General features: G+C 40.9%; 1 protein-coding gene, 1 long non-coding RNA gene, 5 other non-coding genes and 1 pseudogene across 8 annotated transcripts in view; 1 reads left to right on the forward strand and 7 right to left on the reverse strand.

Annotated features, from left to right (window-relative positions):
• LOC145877548 (uncharacterized) overlaps positions 1–1,223 on the reverse strand; it is a 35,232-nt gene extending 34,009 nt beyond the window's left edge. The window contains exons 1-2 of the long non-coding RNA XR_014391841.1: positions 1,049–1,223; positions 71–174 (exon numbers count right to left, since the gene is read on the reverse strand). This is a non-coding gene — a long non-coding RNA (uncharacterized LOC145877548). The remainder of the gene's footprint in view (positions 1–70; positions 175–1,048) is intronic.
• Positions 1,224–5,767: 4,544 nt separating this feature from the next.
• LOC106598734 (eukaryotic initiation factor 4A-II-like) lies at positions 5,768–12,625 on the reverse strand (annotated as a pseudogene). Its single transcript, XR_014391840.1, has 10 exons — positions 12,509–12,625; positions 11,619–11,677; positions 11,214–11,324; positions 9,000–9,095; positions 8,463–8,637; positions 8,144–8,236; positions 7,600–7,740; positions 7,004–7,141; positions 6,842–6,911; positions 5,768–6,508 (listed from the first exon to the last, which is right to left on the reverse strand). The product of XR_014391840.1 is annotated as a eukaryotic initiation factor 4A-II-like (transcript).
• On the reverse strand, positions 7,230–7,409 carry LOC123741925 (small nucleolar RNA SNORA81). The gene has a single exon (XR_006769450.2). It is a non-coding gene; the product is annotated as a small nucleolar RNA SNORA81 (small nucleolar RNA).
• Positions 7,813–7,993, reverse strand: LOC123741924 (small nucleolar RNA SNORA81). The gene has a single exon (XR_006769449.1). It is a non-coding gene; the product is annotated as a small nucleolar RNA SNORA81 (small nucleolar RNA).
• LOC123741927 (small nucleolar RNA SNORD2) lies at positions 8,721–8,791 on the reverse strand. Its single transcript, XR_006769452.1, has one exon. It is a non-coding gene; the product is annotated as a small nucleolar RNA SNORD2 (small nucleolar RNA).
• LOC123741928 (small nucleolar RNA SNORD2) lies at positions 9,158–9,231 on the reverse strand. Its single transcript, XR_006769453.1, has one exon. It is a non-coding gene; the product is annotated as a small nucleolar RNA SNORD2 (small nucleolar RNA).
• Positions 11,408–11,478, reverse strand: LOC123741926 (small nucleolar RNA SNORD2). Its single transcript, XR_006769451.1, has one exon. It is a non-coding gene; the product is annotated as a small nucleolar RNA SNORD2 (small nucleolar RNA).
• Positions 12,626–13,924: 1,299 nt separating the features above from the next.
• LOC106598823 (DCN1-like protein 1) lies at positions 13,925–17,318 on the forward strand. The gene is made up of 7 exons (XM_014189830.2): positions 13,925–13,987; positions 14,768–14,981; positions 15,442–15,610; positions 15,847–15,977; positions 16,081–16,163; positions 16,327–16,423; positions 16,670–17,318. The coding sequence occupies exons 1-7, from the start codon at positions 13,985–13,987 to the stop codon at positions 16,744–16,746; spliced, it is 774 nt and encodes a 257-aa protein (XP_014045305.1). The 5' UTR covers positions 13,925–13,984; the 3' UTR covers positions 16,747–17,318.
• Positions 17,319–17,392: the final 74 nt, after the last annotated feature.

Here is a 17,392-nt window from a genome sequence, read left to right on the forward strand (position 1 = left end):
CACCATAGCAACTGTATGTTGAGCAGCGGGTGGGGGAGTGGGTTAGATGAGAGTGACACACAAGCCTCACCACAAAGCTCTGAGTTGTGTTCCTGTGGACATTCTGCATGATGGCTGTTGACTTGAGTTCACTCTTGATATACAAGCCGGTGGAGGTTCTTCCAGGATGTACGTCTGTAGAAATATTTAATACAATGAAACATAAGCCTGTAAATTAAATAATTGTAATCATTATAACTATGAACTATTGAGGGCAAGATGAGAATATTAAGCAAACAAATGCCTCATTGCCAGTGTCTATATACACTATATATACAAAATGGTAAGCCATACAAGCTCACAGAACGAGACCGCAGAGTGCTGAAACGCGTAAAAATCATCTGTCCTCGGTTGCAACACTCACTACCGAGTTCTAAATGACCTCTAGAAGCAACATGAACACAAGAACAGAGCTTCATGAAATGGGTTTCCGTGGCTGAGCAGCACACAAGCCTAAGATCACCATGAACAATGCCAAGCATCGGTTGGAATGGTGTAAAGCTCACCGCCATTGGACTCTGGGCAGAGAACACTACCTGCCCCAATGCATAGTGCCAACTGTAACGTTTGGTGGAGCAGGAATAATGGTCTGGGGCTGTTTTTCATGGTTTGGGCTAGGCCCCTTTGTTTCAGTGAAGGGAAATCTTAAAGCTACAGCATACAATGACATTCTAGATCAGTGGTCACCAACCTTTTCTGAGTCAAGATCACTTTCGCAGTCAAAAAGCAAGCTGAGATCTACTGCTCTGATTCTCATTCCTACAAACAGTTTTGTAGGAATGAGGTTTGGGCAGTAGGCCTAATACATTATCACAGCATATTGGCTATATGATTGGCCTGCCAATATTGTTAATCAGACCATATTATATATTATAACGCAGGGCTATCGATACTTGGCTACTCATTCATTGCAGCTGCAGCCCGAGCGGAAGTACGGAGAAGCGAGTTTTGTAATAGTGTTGAATAAAAACAGTGACAGTGCTGAATATAAACTTAAACATGAACTCACTCAGAAAAACAGCAGCTCTTTGCTGTATTCATTGACAGTCTCTCCGTGGTCATTGTTTTAAAAGTTATTCAATCTTACGTAGCCTATTAAACTTGGCTGTGGCCAGGGTCATGGAAGCTCTGGAGCCACGGTGATTTGAGCTATCTGATTGGGCAGCGCAGTAGGTGTACTCGATTTAGTCACAGATTTTCCGGTCCGCCGGGTAGGCGGAGTTTGTCTCATGGGAACACTTTGCTTACCCGGTGCGCAGGACTTTTGAATCTAGTGCACCTACCAGCAACAGCTCAACGAGATTTTAAAAAAGGAATGCAAGCCTTTATCGTTTTTTTTTTTTTTTACAGAAATATTTGGTGATCGACTAGGAATGCCTTGAAGATCGACCAGTCTCGATCGACCGGCTGGCGATTATGTGCTTCCAACTTTTTGGCAACAGTTTGGGGGAAGGCCTTTTCCTGTTTTAGCATGACAATGCCCCGTGCACAAAGCAAGTCCATACATAAATGGTTTGTTGAGATTGGTGTGGAAAAACCTGCACAGAGCCCTGACCTCAACCCCATCGAACACCTTTGGGATGAATTGGAATGCCGACTGCGAGCCAGGCCTAATCGCCCACATCAGTGCCTAACCTGACTAATGCTCATATGGCTGAATTGAAGCAAGTCCCAGCAGAAATGTTCCAACATCTAGTGGAAAGCCTTCCCAGAAGAGTGGAAGCTGTTATAGCAGCAAAGGGGGGGACCAACTCCATATTAATGGCCATGATTTTGGAATTAGATGTTCGATGAGCAGGTGTCCACATACTTTTGGTCATGTAGTGTATCAACTTCAAATGTTTTTGTCTTTCTAGATCAGGCTGACTCAAAGACTTGTGGGGGAGAGTAATCTAGCCCATTGCTACAGCATGTTGTCATGCATGCCTCAGAGACAGTAGCCTCAAAACTATAGCTCTATTGTTGTTGATGTAAAACTTTAAAACTTGGGACTTTTCTGTCTCCATAATGACCGTCAGAAATAGTTTTGAGGAAGTGCATTTCTGATCTGTTGCATAAGTAAGATAAGAATTGGTTGAATCGTTCAAAACCAAATAAATTGGTCGGTGCTATGAAGGATACTTGGGACGTCCCTATCCTAAACCCTAACCTTAACTTTAAAATGTCAAGTTCAATAGGGGAAAGATATCCCAAAATCACAGACCCCAAAAAATCCCCCTTTCTTTCTGTTTTGGGCATATTTTCTCGTGGGCCTTTCTCCTATTTCTGCGTTTTCTTCGTATAATGGCCCACGACTTGTTCTGAAAGAGGTGCGTAGGAATATCTTTGGGATTAGCCGTTCTCCAAACATCTGGCCTGTTTCCAAGGCAACTGCACAAGGAGAATTCACACAAATGATTAAGAGGGGCCCAAAACATGGTTCAACAACCTACCTCCCACAATTCATAGCTACTACTGCAGTGCACATGTAACTTTCATTTTGCCATTGAAAGGTCCTGTTCAGAGTGACACAACTACCCAAATATATTCAATTTTCTTGTTTGCATCACTTATTATTGGAGCTTTACAATGGTCAACCAGTTTTTCTAAAGTCCTTTGGAAGACCAGCTTCTCAATCCGAAAAACATTTAACAATGCAGGAGAACTGGTCCAGGTGGAATCAGCCAATCTCTATGCAAATGTCCAATTAGTTTATTTTTTCTTCTCTCTACCCTCCCAATGCGGTCCTGCCAGCATAATTGCATTGACTTCTGTGAACGTGGGAGTCAAAGAACAAAGTTGATGTGCTAAAAATACATGCATTTACCATATCATAGACAATTACACATTCACTGAGGTGCTCAGTGCCCCTGAGGCAGACTATAATTTTAACTAACCTGCCTGCCTCCAATTTACACAGAGGCACAGAGATATGGAGAATTTATATAGCTAAATACAACAGATTAAACTAAAGGCCATACAAACTTGCCTGCTTTATTGCTATAAACAGAAACAGTACTATTGTGATCTGTACAGTGCTTTCAGAAAAGTATTCACACCCATAGACTTTTTCCACATTTTGTTGTGTTATAAAGTGGGATTAAAATGGAATTGTTGTCTGTGAACAATCTACACAAAATACTCTGTCATGTAGAATCACCTTTGGCAGCGATTACACCTGTGAGTCTTTCTGGGTAAGTCTTCAAAAGCTTTCCACACCTGTATTGTGCAACATTTGCCGATTATTCTTTTCAGAATTCTTCAAGCTCTGTCAAATTGGTTGCTAGACAACCATTTTCAAGTCTTGCCATAGATTGTCAGTCAACCAGATTTAAGGCAAAACTGTAACTCGGCCACTCAGGAATATTCACTGTATTCTAGGTAAGCAACTCCAGTGTAGGTTTGGCCTTGTGTTTTTTATTGTCCTGCTGAAAGTTGAATTCATCCCCCAGTGTCTGGTGGAAAGCAGACTGAACCAGGTTTTCCTCTAGGATTTTGTCTGTGCTTAGCTCAATTCCATTTCTTGTTTATCCAGAAAAACTCCCCAGTCCTTAACGATTACAAGCATACCCATAACATGATGCAGCCACCACTATACTTGAAAATATGGAATGTGGTAGGTACTCAGTAATGTGTTATATTAGATTTGCCCCAAACTTAACACTTTGTTTTACACTGTGAATTAGATCAGTGCTATGGAGTAACTACAATGTTGTTGATCCATCCTTAGTTCTCGTCACAATCAATAAACTCTGTAGCTGATTTAGTCGGCCTCATGGTGAAATCTCTGAGCAGTTTCCTTCCTCTCCGGGAACTGTTAGGAAGGACGCTTGTGTCTTTGTAGTGACTGGGTGTATTGATACACCATCCAAAGTGTAATTAATAACTTCACCATGCTCAAGGGGATATTAAATGTCTGCTTTTTATATTTTACCCATCTGTCTACAATGTCTTGAGTGACATATCAGCTAACAGGCATAGTCAATGTAATTTTCAACTGTGCCTTGTCCCAGTCTAATCCTCACGTTTTAACATCACTCCAATCCTTCCTGTTCCCAAACTGAGCAATCGGGGGAGAAGGGCCTTGGTCAGCGAGGTGACCAAGAACCTGATAGTCACTCTGACAGAGCTCTAGAGTTCCTCTATGGAGATGGGAGAACCTTCCAGAAGGACAACCATCTCTGTAGCACTCCACCAAGCCACTCCTCAGTAAAAGGCAGGACAACCCGCTTGGAGTTTACCAAAAGGCACCTAAAGACTCTCAGACCATGAGAAACAAAACTCTCTGGTCTGATTTAACCAGGATTGAACTCTTTGGCCTGAATGCCAAGCATCACATCTGGAAGAAACCATGCACCATCCTTAAGGTGAAGCATGGTGGCAGCATCATGCTGTGATGTTTTCAGCAGCAGGGACTGGAAGACTAGTCAGGATCGAGGGAGATGAACGGAACAAAGTACAGAGAGATCCTTGAAAACCTGCTCCAGAGTGCTCATAACCTCAGACTGGGGCAAAGGTTCACCTAACAGGACAATGACCCTAAGCACACAGCCAAGACAACGCAGGAGTGGCTTTGGGACAAGTCTCCTTGAGTGGCCAAGCCCTCCCTAAATGTCCTTGAGCGGCCCAGCCAGAGAATGGATTTGAACATCTCTGGAGAGACCTGAAAATAGCTGTGCAGCAACACTCCCCATCCAACCTGAGAGCTTGAGAGGACTCTGTACCAGTACCCCTGTATATAGCCCCGCTATTCTTATTTACTGATGCCATTTGTTTTTGTTTACTCATGTTGTTAAAAATTGCATCATTGGTTAAGGGCTTGTAAACAAGCATTTCACTGTAAGGTCTACACCTGTTGTATTCAGCACGTGACATATAAAATTTGATTTAATCTGCATAGAAATAAGCCACATTCTCCAACTGACATAATTGACAAAGCATGGGTTTGGTGAGTCTGCCAGATCAAAGGGAGTGGGGATGACCAGTAGGGACAAGTCACAAGGGTTCACTCCATTGTGAAAAGCTCTGTTGTAGGACCTAACAGTTTATGTGCACCGTTACAGTGCAATTAATGTCTTGTTTGTGGCTTTGCTGACATGCATCTACTTAAGTGCGAGTTTGCGCCACAAAGAGTTACATGCTAACAACCACGAGTCATTAGCCTGCACCTCCACTAGTTATTTTCATCAGCTGTGTACCCCCACACTGACTCAGTACTGAGCAAAGGGTCTGAGTACTTATGCAAGCGTTTTTTTATTATAAATTAGCAAAAATGTCAACCTGTTTTTGCTTTGTCATTATGCTGTGTAGATTGAGGGGCAGTAGCAGGGGAAAGTATCAATTGTCATACTTTAGTAAATACTTTCCTTAACTGAGTTGTTTGTCAAAGGGCTTGCAAGTAAGCATTTCAGTTAGATCCAGACCTTTTGTATTCAGCGCATATGACAAATACAATTTGCAAACCAAAACATGCACCCAGGAGGGGACCTCTAAGAGTTTGGGAAAGCCTGATTTACAGGACTGCAGATTTGACCACGGGAAACATTTCACACTAAATGTTATTGGACAGTCAGTATCATATACACTAGGGATGGGAAACTGATGGGGTGGGGCTACATCCAGACAGAGCCAGCTCTAGCCTGTTGGGGGCCCCAAGTGGAATTGTTGGAACCACTGGTTTAGATGGCTCAAATAACATGCAATTGTGTCAAAGGCTATGTAACAAGTAGGTTATTCACCATACATGGTATCATTTAGTACAGCAAGTTTGTTTTATTAAGACAGTTTTAGGGAAATGGCAACACTTAAAACAAGTTGAGATCAGGACAAACACATTACACAAAATAGTTAAACTGAGGATTTGACAAAGCGTGATGTGGTACACTTAAATTAAGTCAAAATAAAAAAATCCAGGTGAGGCAAATGAATAACATTGAAGCAGACTCATTACACAGAACATGTTAGCATAACATAATTGGCAGACTTAATACCACACTTATGGTAAAGAAAATCCACACCTTAATTGTACAACAAAATAAATGACTGGTAAGAAACACTGTTTAGTCTCCACAGCTTGTGGTTTCAACCAGCGGTTAGAATCTATAACTGTCCATGAGACCACCATATATTACAGATATCACAAGTCTGACTCAAGGAAAGCATTGAGAAGTTTCCCTCAAATGGACATAACGAGTGTAAGACCGCTAGCAATGCGTCAAAATCCTCAACACCCAGGTTCAAATCAGGTCAGCCACATTCAAAGGCATCCCATCCACTGTCGTATTGTTAAACAGCTCAATGTCCCGTAGAATTCACTTGTCCTCGGTCACAAAGTTTATAGCCACACCTCTGCCAAAACAGCCACCACGACCAACTCTGGAGAAATGGGGGAGGAGGAACAATCTTTAGGTCCAGGTCTGCTTTCCAAACACAGTCTAAGCACATCTTCCAGTTAGGCAGGGACTGGACACACCTGTGAATATAATTCTCCCTGTTTGTAGGAAGGTCATGGTTAATGACAAGGAAACCTGCTGCACATCAATTCGTCGAGCCTGGATATCAAAGCAAACACCAGTTAAACTCAAGTTGAAGCGTAATCAGATTAACCAAATATTTAATTTTAAATGTAGTCTGACATTAAGTAACAGATTCCTACAGAGAGAGAAGCCCGTGGTGGAGAACAGACATTTCATCTCCCAAAAGGTGTTACTGCTAAGCCATGAAAGGGCTGTCGCAGAGAAAAACCGTTTGGGATAACAATTACATGTAACCAAGTCAAGTCATGAACCACAACAGTTCGATAAGAGTGAGATTCTACCCTCACCTATAAGTCTGTAGTGATAAGTATTCTGCTTGAGCCAGACTGAAGTCCCTCATGATCACATCTCTCCATGCTGGAAAACAAAATGTTATTTCAACCCCATGCCCAACACAACAGTAATTTTAACAGCATTATAATTCAGGGAGCAATGTTTGATGGCCTTACCAGAGCAGAGATTGTTAAGTCCCTTGAGTTCATCTTCTCGGTCAGCCAGTCGACCTTCCCCCTGGTATTGAGGAAGATGACTGCCCGAGTGATTGTTAGTGTCTCGTACAGGTCCCACAATGTGTCCAACTTCCACCCCTGGAAGAAATATGAGGGGAACAACTTACTTCACCGACCAGACAAGCCTTACAACATACACAACTTCTAAATGGAAAATTAACAGAAATATTGTAGCACAGAATCTTGAGACAAAGGACACTGGACATTAAGAAAGAGGTCCGCCCAAGCCTCATTTCAACCCTGGCTATACTGTCCTTCCTTGGTGTACCCATGCTTACATGACCGCAAGAGCCAAGCCCGAAGGCATCGCCCCCACAATTTTAGCAGGGTGCTTTAAAAAGAAGGGAAACACTATACACATTGACTACAGAAACTCAAAATTAACAAATGGATATATTTTTTATTTATTAAGGATCCCCTTTGTTGCAGCCAAGGCAGCAGCTAGTCTTCCTGCAGTGCAGCAACATTAAGGCAGTTAAATACACAATTACATTTCATAACACATGTAGAGAGCCATGTATTTTCTTACTACGCACCTCTCGCTCTACATTGCTGTAGAACTGCTTAACACCCTCTAGTGTAAGCTCTTTTTTGTTCACCAGAATGCGAATGGGCTCTCGCATTAACTTCTCGGTCCCCTCCAGCACACCAGTAGGCATGGTGGCCGACAGGACGACCTGCACAGCGTTAGAGGAAACACTAGTAAAAATCACATCTGGAGGAAATGCACTCATCTAAAGTCACTGATTAATTGTTGCACTGGGCCTCGAGACAGGAGGTCAACGAACATTAAGAAAGAGGTTCGGCCACGACTCTTTTCCGGCACAATGCAAAATGCTCTCCTTCCACACAATACTCTGCTAGCATTATTGCCTAAACCAAGTGTTACCTGGATTCTGCAATTTTAGCACAGTTCTTTTATATGGAAGTTAGGTGACTGGGGCAGAGACAAGTCCATAACGATTGCCTTGTGGCAACAAGGTTGAACTTTAATTTTCTACAGCAAGGCTCTAGAATTGAATCTGGAACTCAATACATATTTACGAGTAAAATGAGTAATATACAACAGATGAGGCCTACTTGAACGTGTGCTCAGTGTCTGGACGATCTCATATCGGATCCTTGAAGCAACGACTCAGCATCTCAGCTTCTTCCAGGACAAACATCTTGATGCTTTAAGTAATAGAGGGCACAACTTAAAATCTGCACTGTGGTCAAGCCAAACTAAGGTATCTAAAGCATGCCAATGGACAAGTTGGATATGATATATAGAAACATTTTATTAATTTACCTCTGCATTATTGGCTAAAAGCTTATTGGCAAGCATTTCACAGTAAGTTGTATTTGGCACATGTGACAAATACAATTTCATTTGAACACAAGTCAGTCAGATACTTACACTGATGAGTACTTACACAGGCATCGCCTGTTAAGCATATCAAACACCCGGCCTGGAGATCCTACCACAGTGTGGGGGACTCAGCCTGCAGCGTCTGCATCTCGTTGTGGACATTAGTGCCCCAATTTAGGCATTGCAGGCAGCCCCCATGTAGTCCCCCAATCCCCTTCTGGATCTAAGAAAACAGATCAAACAAATACCAACGCGTCATGGTGATTTGCTCTGGGCACCAATGTATTATACAGGACTCAACAGTTTGAGTGATCAGTATAACAGGTTGTCACCATTATCAGGTCTGTCCCGAAAGATGAAATGCCATCATTTCACTCACTTGTTACAGAACAGAAATCCCCTGCCAAGTAGTCAGGTCAACTTTCAGACCAATGCAGTCATGGACGGACTACACCAATCCTAAAAGAGATCCACCTCCTTTAACCCAATTAGCTGATTTTGCATGAAGAAATTTAGTTAGAGATTGTCCAAATATGCCCCCTCTGTCTGATAGACGTAAGTTTCCTGACCTCAGGTACAGCATACCCGCTGAGCCAGCTCCCTGGTGGGTCCCTTTCTGCAGGATAGAGATGGCAAACGTGGCCGTCTTGCCCGTGCCTGACTGGGCGATGACGTCACAGCCTGTGAACAGAAAAAGGGTTTTATGATCAGAATTTAAATTAAGTCCCGCTTTGCCCAGTGACAATTGATCAGTAATACTAAAAAGTTTTTCTCCATTGCTGTCAATCCCAAAAGATGGTATGGCATCTTGTCACTCAAGAAAGTTCAACTTGCAATTATACTGAACGAAAATATAAACACATGTTAAGTTCGTCCCATGTTTCATGAGATGAAATAAAATGACAGAAAATGTCCATATGGACAACACACCTTTCCCTCAAATTTTGGGCCTAAATTTGTTTATATCTCCATTAGTGAGCATTTCTACTTTCCCAAGATAGCCCAGACAGGTGAGGCATATCAAGAAGCTAATTAAACAGCATGATAATTACAGGTGTACCTTGTGCCAAGGACAATAGAAGGCCCCAAATGTGCAGTATTCATAGTGGCAGACATCTCAAATTGAGTGTGCAATTAGCATGCTGACTGCAAGATCAACCAGAGCTGTCGCCAGATAGAAAAATTAACATTCAATTACCACATCCAGCTAACAGTCCAGGACCCCCACATCCAGCTTTCTCACTGGTGGGTATTTCTGTCTGTAATAAAGCCCTTGTGGGCTGGGCCTGGTTCCCAAGTGAGTGGGCCTATACCCTTCCACCCATGGCTACACTCCTGCCCAGTCATGTGAAATCCATAGATTAGGGCCTAATTAATAAAAAATTAATTTACTTCTATGAACTCTTAACTTCTTTGGGATGGGGAAGTATTTTCACGGCCGGATAAAAACATACACGATTTAATCTGGTTACTACTCCTGCCCAGAAACTAGAATATGCATATAATTAGTAGATTTGGATAGAAAACTCTGAAGTTTCTAAAAATGTTTGAATGGTGTCTGTGAGTATAACAGAACTCATGGCAGGCCAAAACCTGAGAATATTACATACAGGAAGTGCTCTGACAATTTGTTGTCCTTCTGTTGCATCTCTATCAAAAATACAGCATCTGTGCTATAACGTGACATTTAAGGCTTCCATTGGCTCTCTAAAGCCACTAGAAAGTGGAATGGGGTGTCTGCTGTCTCTGGGCAAAGGACAGCAGCAGAATTTGTAAGTGGTCAGCCTGGGGAAAGATGCGTGTTCACGAGACTTCTCAATTTTTTTCTTTCAGCCTTTAAATGAATACAATGTTGCCCGGTTGGGATATTATTGCTATTTTACGAGAAAAGTTGCATAAAAATTGATTTTAAACAGCGTTTGACATGCTTCTAAGTACGGTTATGGAGTGTTTTGATTTTTTTGGTCATGGAACGCACGTCACCCTTCGGATAGTGACCTGAACACACGAACAAAATGGAGCTATTTGAATATAACTATTGATTATTCGGAACCAAAACATTTGTTGTTGAAGTAGAAGTCCTGGGAGTGCATTCTGACGAAGAACAGCAAAGGTAATCACATTTTACTAATAGTAATTTTGAGTTTAGTGAGCCGTGATGGCCGAGCTATGTACTCAGAATATTGCAAATGTGCTTTCGCCGAAAAGCCATTTTAAAAATCGGACATAGCGATTGCATAAACGAGTTCTGTATCTATAATTCTTAAAATAATTATGTATTTTGTCAACGTTTATCATGAGTAATTTAGTAAATTCACCGGAAGTTTTCAGTGGGTATGCTAGTTCTGAACATCACATGCTAATGTAAAAAGCTTGAACAAAACATGCATGTATTGTATAACAAGGTCCTAGGAGTGTCATGTGATGAAGATTGAAGGTTAGTGCTGCATTTAGCTGTGGTTTGGGTTTATGTAACATATGCTTGCTTGGAAAATGGCTGTGATTATTTGTCTATGTACTCTCCTAACATAATCTAATGTTTTGCTTTCGCTGTAAAGCCTTTTTGAAATCGGAAAATGTGGTTAGATTAACGAGTCTTATATTTAAAATGGTGTAAAATAGTTGATTGTTTGAGAAAATTGAATTGTGGTATTTTAGTTGGTTTTGTATTTCGTGCCGTGCCATTGGCTGTTGGCTAGGGGTTCCGCAGGCGGAACGTCTGTCCTCAACAAGTTAATAAAATCTTACAAATTGTCGCGTTTATATTTATTGCTATCAACAAGCCATTGATTTGCATACCTTTGATACAAGGAATGACTGCCCTCTTGAATGGCGTCTCAACCAAACGCATTGGAATGGGTCCTTCTGGGCCATGTCATGGAAGTTGTCCGTAATCTTGTTCCAGGTGCTCTGCACAATAAGAGTATTCTGTTTACACATCATTTCAATGACAAGTGTTTGAGATGACATCGAGTTAATGCAGGTGTACGCTTGAGTGATCAGTATTAAAAGTTGTCACCATTATCAGGTCTGTCCCGAAAGATGAAATGCCATCATTTCACTCGCTACTGAAAATAACTGAAATCCACTAAAAGTGGTACGCAAAAAACTCTTGGTCTGAAAGTTGACCTATGCATACATAGATGGACTACTCCAATGAGAACTCTTAAACTAATTAAGCATTTAGAGTTGAGTTGAAAATACCTCTATGAAACATCAGGCTCCACTCCCTCTGGCCCACCATCATGTTCAGATCTCTTGAGCTATTGGAGAAATAAGGGTCAGCGTCAGACATGGAAAAACTGCGCAAACAAAAACACTTGATTAAATATGGTTATTGGGCGACGGTTGAATCAATTACAGGAAAACCCAAGTCAGCCATGTGCGAAGGTAGAAAACGTGATACAGTAAAATGCAAAAAGTAAAATGCTAAAAAGTTGTCTATATAGATAAATAGTTTCAGTTCCGAAAGATGGGATGCCAATATATAACAATAAGTCCAAAAACTCTAAACGACATGTTACTTATCGAGCTAGGCCTGTGCTGTCCCAATTTCACCAACTTCGTTGGTTGGGCGGCGCGCACGTGTCTTCGTACGGTAATCTCAGTTGAGGCTGACATGCCCCCGAAATTCGACGAGATGAACTCACATTCGCTAATATTTTATTTCCATAGTGTGTATTTTAATCCTGCGGCCAGCCAACTCAGTGCGTCGCAAGTTAACGTTAGTTTAGCCGAGCAAGCTGGAACTAGGCCATGGATGACATTAATAACAAAGTAGTCAAAAGTCTGATTACATCAGTTAAATATACAAATTATGTCTTGGTAACTAGCATAGGTCACTGCATTTTATTTGCATACTAACGTTACACGCAACACCACGAGTCGGATGTGCCTTGCCATCTTCGCAGATATTTAAAGTAGCTAACATTAGCTAGTTAACGTTAACTAAATTAATGCCAATGGGTCCGGCGTAAACCACCTAGTTTCCTCTGAATATCTGCAAGATGCATGGAAAACGCATATCTATAAATACATGTACTTTTAATTTGTGACTATAATTGTAAATGAAAATGCTTCTTTTTTTGTTTTACCTGTTGTAATCAGGAGAGTCGCCAGTCATGATACGTCTCCAACTCCTACATGCGACTGGAAAGATCTACGTGGAGGAGGACAAGCGCTTTTATATAGCCGGACTATTTTCACTGAAATGTAAAAATTATATTTATTCGACACGACTTTCTCAACACAACAACACAATATTTTTTAATATACAAATAATTATGTTTTATGTGTTAATAGTGTGAAGTGTCATTCTATAAAGATAAAACAAAAAAGATTTAGACTATATTTTATAACGGAATGATATTACAGCACAAATTGCATGTGCTTCGGTTGCTACGGCGTCCTCAACATGTCAAAATTCAGGGAATGGAAAATGTAATGGTCAGCGCTATCTGGATTCCTGGGGGCGTCCCTACCCTAAATCCTAACCCTAATCCTACCATAACCCTTACCTAACCCTAACCTTAACCATTTTAAATGTCAACCACAATGGGATAGGGACGTCCCAAGGATCTGGGATAGCAAGGATGCAGGAGTACCTTTGCCATGACAACATATATATCAGTTTTATGAAATAATTTCTAACCTCAAACAGACTCCTATTTTTTCATGTCAAAATGCCCTGTTTTAACACTCATACATTTTGGGGATTATTATCAAACTAGTTATAGCTGTCCTAGCCCCATGTCAAAAATGCAAAACTGAGGCTTGAATGCAAAATAAAGATGTTTATTAAAACATCATTAGTGGCCAAAAAAAATCATAGTGCAAGAAAGTGCATAAATAAAAAACCTACAGCAAACTCAGCAAACTCTGTTTGCAGTTCATTGTGATCATTACGGCATCTTTTAATGAGACTCAATGGAGAACATGGAGTACATTACAAAAAATATGTAATTGGTTGGCATTGATTCCAGTGTTTCTGTAATGAGTGGTATAGATAGAGCATTATTATACAATATATATTTTGGGGATAACACACTGCAATATCATGGGAACAGAATACTAATTACAATAGTAGCTATATTAATAATACTTTTGAGAGATTTTGTAATATATGCAATTTACATATTCTGTATTGTATTCTTATGGTTGGGGCTGGTAAAGAGATATTGTGTGTCTGTCTATCTGTTAAATTTGAAACATAAGAATCTGGTATCCAGGCAGGATTAATGTTTTTGGATGGTATCTGATCTAGTAAATTATATCTCTGGTATACTAGCAACGCATTTCTGCCCCACTCACAGTGTCCACCACCAACCATTATGTCAATGGTTAAGATACACTAACCAACCATTATGTCTAATAAAATACACTATGCTACAGTCCGTAGTCCGTAGACATACATACGGACCATGTCTGACTAAATATGGCGACCTGGAAAAGTGATATGTAGCAACACCAACATGACAGGCATCTGTTGTGTCCAAACTGCGCATGAGCGGAAAAGGGTGGAAGAGAGCGAGGCAGCTGGATGGGAAAAAGGGAGTCGGGCAATTACAAACATGGTGAAGAATACGTTTATTTATCTAGTTTTTTATGTTTATTTTAAGTTATCCCATACACCGTTGATCAAATGAACACCCTAAACACTGCATTTTTTGACAAACTTGTTTAAAATGTTATCTGCTAGCATTGCAAAGGTAACGTTAGCTAGTTGTTAGCTAGCTAGCTTTTCAGCAACTCGACTGTATTTCGGTTAATTGTCATTGAACAACCTAGGTGGCTTGTCAATACTGCAGCATAGGTAGGTTGTCAGACAGTTCTAGTCAACAACAGCTACTAGACAGTCAGTTTAGCTATCTAAAGATTTAAAACGTTGCTAAAGAAGCCGGCCAATCTAGGCTAGCTGGTCGTTCAAATGAACATTATGCGCCGTCGCGGATCATAGCTTTGACTAGGCCTGTTTGTTTTGCCTATGAATGCCGTGGCTAAGTTAAGAGTGGATATTGGATAGAATGTGTGAATGCCACAATAACTTAATTGTTGTGCTCAGCCTCCGTATGTCATGCCAATACTTTTCTGCATCCAAACCGTTCATGTATAGTCGATTAAGCAGTTTTGCGTTGTTGATACCTAGAGGAAAGTCATTAGGCTAAGTAGCTTTCCAAAACGACCTCCGTGGCTATAAGCCAGCTACACCAGAAGAAGTGTGCAATGCATGTATTGTTAGGTTTGCAGACTTCTACCCAAGGCTATACAGTTTTGAAAGCTCACAATTCTGAGCATGAGTAGAGCTACATTTCTGTCATTGTGTTTGTTCTGTAAACGTCTGTGTTGTTCCCCAGAACAAGCTGAAGTCCTCACAGAAGGATAAAGTTCGACAGTTCATGATCTTCACACAATCAAATGAGAAGACGGCATTGACCTGTCTGTCACAGAATGACTGGAAACTAGATGTCTCCACAGACAACTTTTTCCAAAATCCAGATCTCTACCATTCAAATCTAAAGGGAGTGTTGGACAAGAAAAGGTTAGAACAGCTCTACAACAGATACAGAGGTAAATGTCATATTTTTTTTTCACACCTCTGTCTATGCTGGATGTACTATAATAATATATGCAATTTAGCAGACGCTTTTATCCAACGCGACTTGGTCATGCGTGCATACATTTTTAAGTATGGGTGGTCCCATCGAACCCACTATCCTGGCATTGCAAGCACCAGGCTCCTCTACCAACTGAGCTACAGAGGGCTTGACAAGTGCACAAGACAGTACTATGGTACTGTAAGTAAAAACAATAGCAGTATAACTGACTGTAAAAAAAATAATAATACTGCCATAGGCCATGCATGATGTCGAAACACATAACTCACCTTTGACCACCAAAATCGAATAAAATTGATATCATTAAATAAAGACATATATTTGTCAGTCAATTTACCCCTTTGTCAGTCAAGTTGCTCAAAAGTGGCAAAGTATTAATTGAACACCATATTTTTGCCTTATCCTTCACTCAGACCCACAAGATGACAACAAGATTGGTATAGATGGTATCCAGCAGTTCTGTGACGACCTGGGCCTGGACCCGGCCAGTATTAGTGTGCTCTTCATCGCCTGGAAGTTCCGGGCTGCAACACAGTGCGAGTTCTCCAGACAGGAGTTCATGGATGGGATGACAGAACAAGGGTGAGGAGGGCCTTTGAAGAGAGAGAGAGGTTTCACTTAATTTCTGGAGCCAATTTAATTGACAACGTGTGTGCGTTCATTCATTTCATCATGTAATTATAGAGGAAATTGTTTGTTGTCATCCATCAGCCACTGAGTTGTGTAACAGAATGTAGGCTAAGCTCTTCTTTCTCCACATCAGATAGGCTAACCCTTAAACGTGTACTTGGTGCTAAAGCTTATTTTGTTCTCCTCAGGTGTGACAGTATAGAGAAACTAAAAGCCCAACTACCAAAAATGGAGCAAGAGTTAAAAGACCATGGGAAATTTAAGGACTTTTACCAGTTTACATTTAACTTTGCAAAGAATCCTGGCCAGAAAGGTTTGGGTAAGCAATACATTTTGACATTCCTGATCTATTTTCATAGTCTACTCTGCTCATTGGACTTGGATTTCTCTCAGACATGTCCTCATTGTTGTGCATTTTCTAGACTTAGAAATGGCAATTGCGTATTGGAATTTAGTACTGGCTGGAAGATTCAAATTCCTGGACCTGTGGAACAAATTTTTAGTGGTAAGTTATTTTCTCTTAATTGAATTGAGTAGACTTTATTGATCCACACAGAGTGGAAATTGGATGGGTTTGCTTCAGTTGAAGGCTTCAATAAACATGATAAATGAAGGCTAGTTGTTTCTTTTGAAGCACATTTTTACGTTTTCTTCTACTTTCCCTGCAGGAGCACCATAAACGATCAATCCCTAAGGACACCTGGAACCTCTTGTTAGACTTCAGCACAATGATAACTGATGACATGTCCAATTACGACGAGGAAGGTTTGTGTTTTTGTGTACTAAGGCTGAACTATAGCAACCCATTGCCTCAGGTCAGGTGCATGACAATGGAATCAGTTGTGAATGGAATAATATGGAGCCAGCCCACTTGTTGCCTCTCCCAACAACCACCAGAGTTGATAAGTAATTTTTTCTTGCTTAACCCTATATCTGTTGTGCTTCCTTTTAGAAAAAGCTAGTTGAATTTTATGCATGAAACATCTGTCATTTTTGTCTCCTTCCTCCAAGGAGCATGGCCAGTCCTCATTGACGATTTTGTGGAGTTTGCACGACTGCACATCGGGACCAAAAGCACCGCTGTCTAGGGACCGCCCAAACTCGGAGGAACGTCCATACGTTTGTTTATACAAAAAACACACAACCGAGGCGGAGAAACGGAGCACAGGGGACTGCACTGAGCTGAGATCTATGTTGCCTTTTCCAACCCTCAGGACTGAGATGTTTTACACAACAGACAATATAAAAGGCATATCTCCTCGTCGGTCGTCTTGTGGTGGTTTGGGATTTTATCTTTAGTATGGGGCTTTTTTCGTGTCAACTCTAGCCAACTGGAGAGGAGTCGCCATCCTGGACCTTACAGTTCCTGTCCCAGTGTTTAGTTGACACAGTCGAGGTTCACGTGAAGCAAACCGACACCCCGAAAAGACAAATACAATTGTATCGTATTCTAAACACGAGGGTCCGTGAGGGAATGTCATTCTTTAAATATTAAATTAAATTTTAATACTTTGTGTGCATTCCTGCTATGAATATGAATTTTGTTTTATGAGACTTGTGTGACAGAACAGTACAAAAACATTTGATTGTAATTTTTGTTAGTTTTAAGCATAATGCTATTCCAGTACAAATGTATAAGGTAATAAATGTTTCAATTTTATATTTCTTTGATGTGTGTTGATAATGGTGATGCACTCTTGTCTGTCATATTTCTCTCTGCCAAAGCTGATACCC

This window comes from Salmo salar, chromosome 03, assembly GCF_965601325.2.
Source record: "Salmo salar chromosome 03, fSalSal1, whole genome shotgun sequence".
Lineage (NCBI taxonomy): Eukaryota > Metazoa > Chordata > Actinopteri > Salmoniformes > Salmonidae > Salmo > Salmo salar.

Coding starts and splice junctions, on each gene's coding strand:
- LOC106598823 (XM_014189830.2), top strand. Junction 14,982..15,441: donor GCTCTACAACAGATACAGAG/GTAAATGTCATA, acceptor TCCTTCACTCAG/ACCCACAAGATGACAACAAG. Junction 15,978..16,080: donor TCCTGGCCAGAAAGGTTTGG/GTAAGCAATACA, acceptor TGCATTTTCTAG/ACTTAGAAATGGCAATTGCG.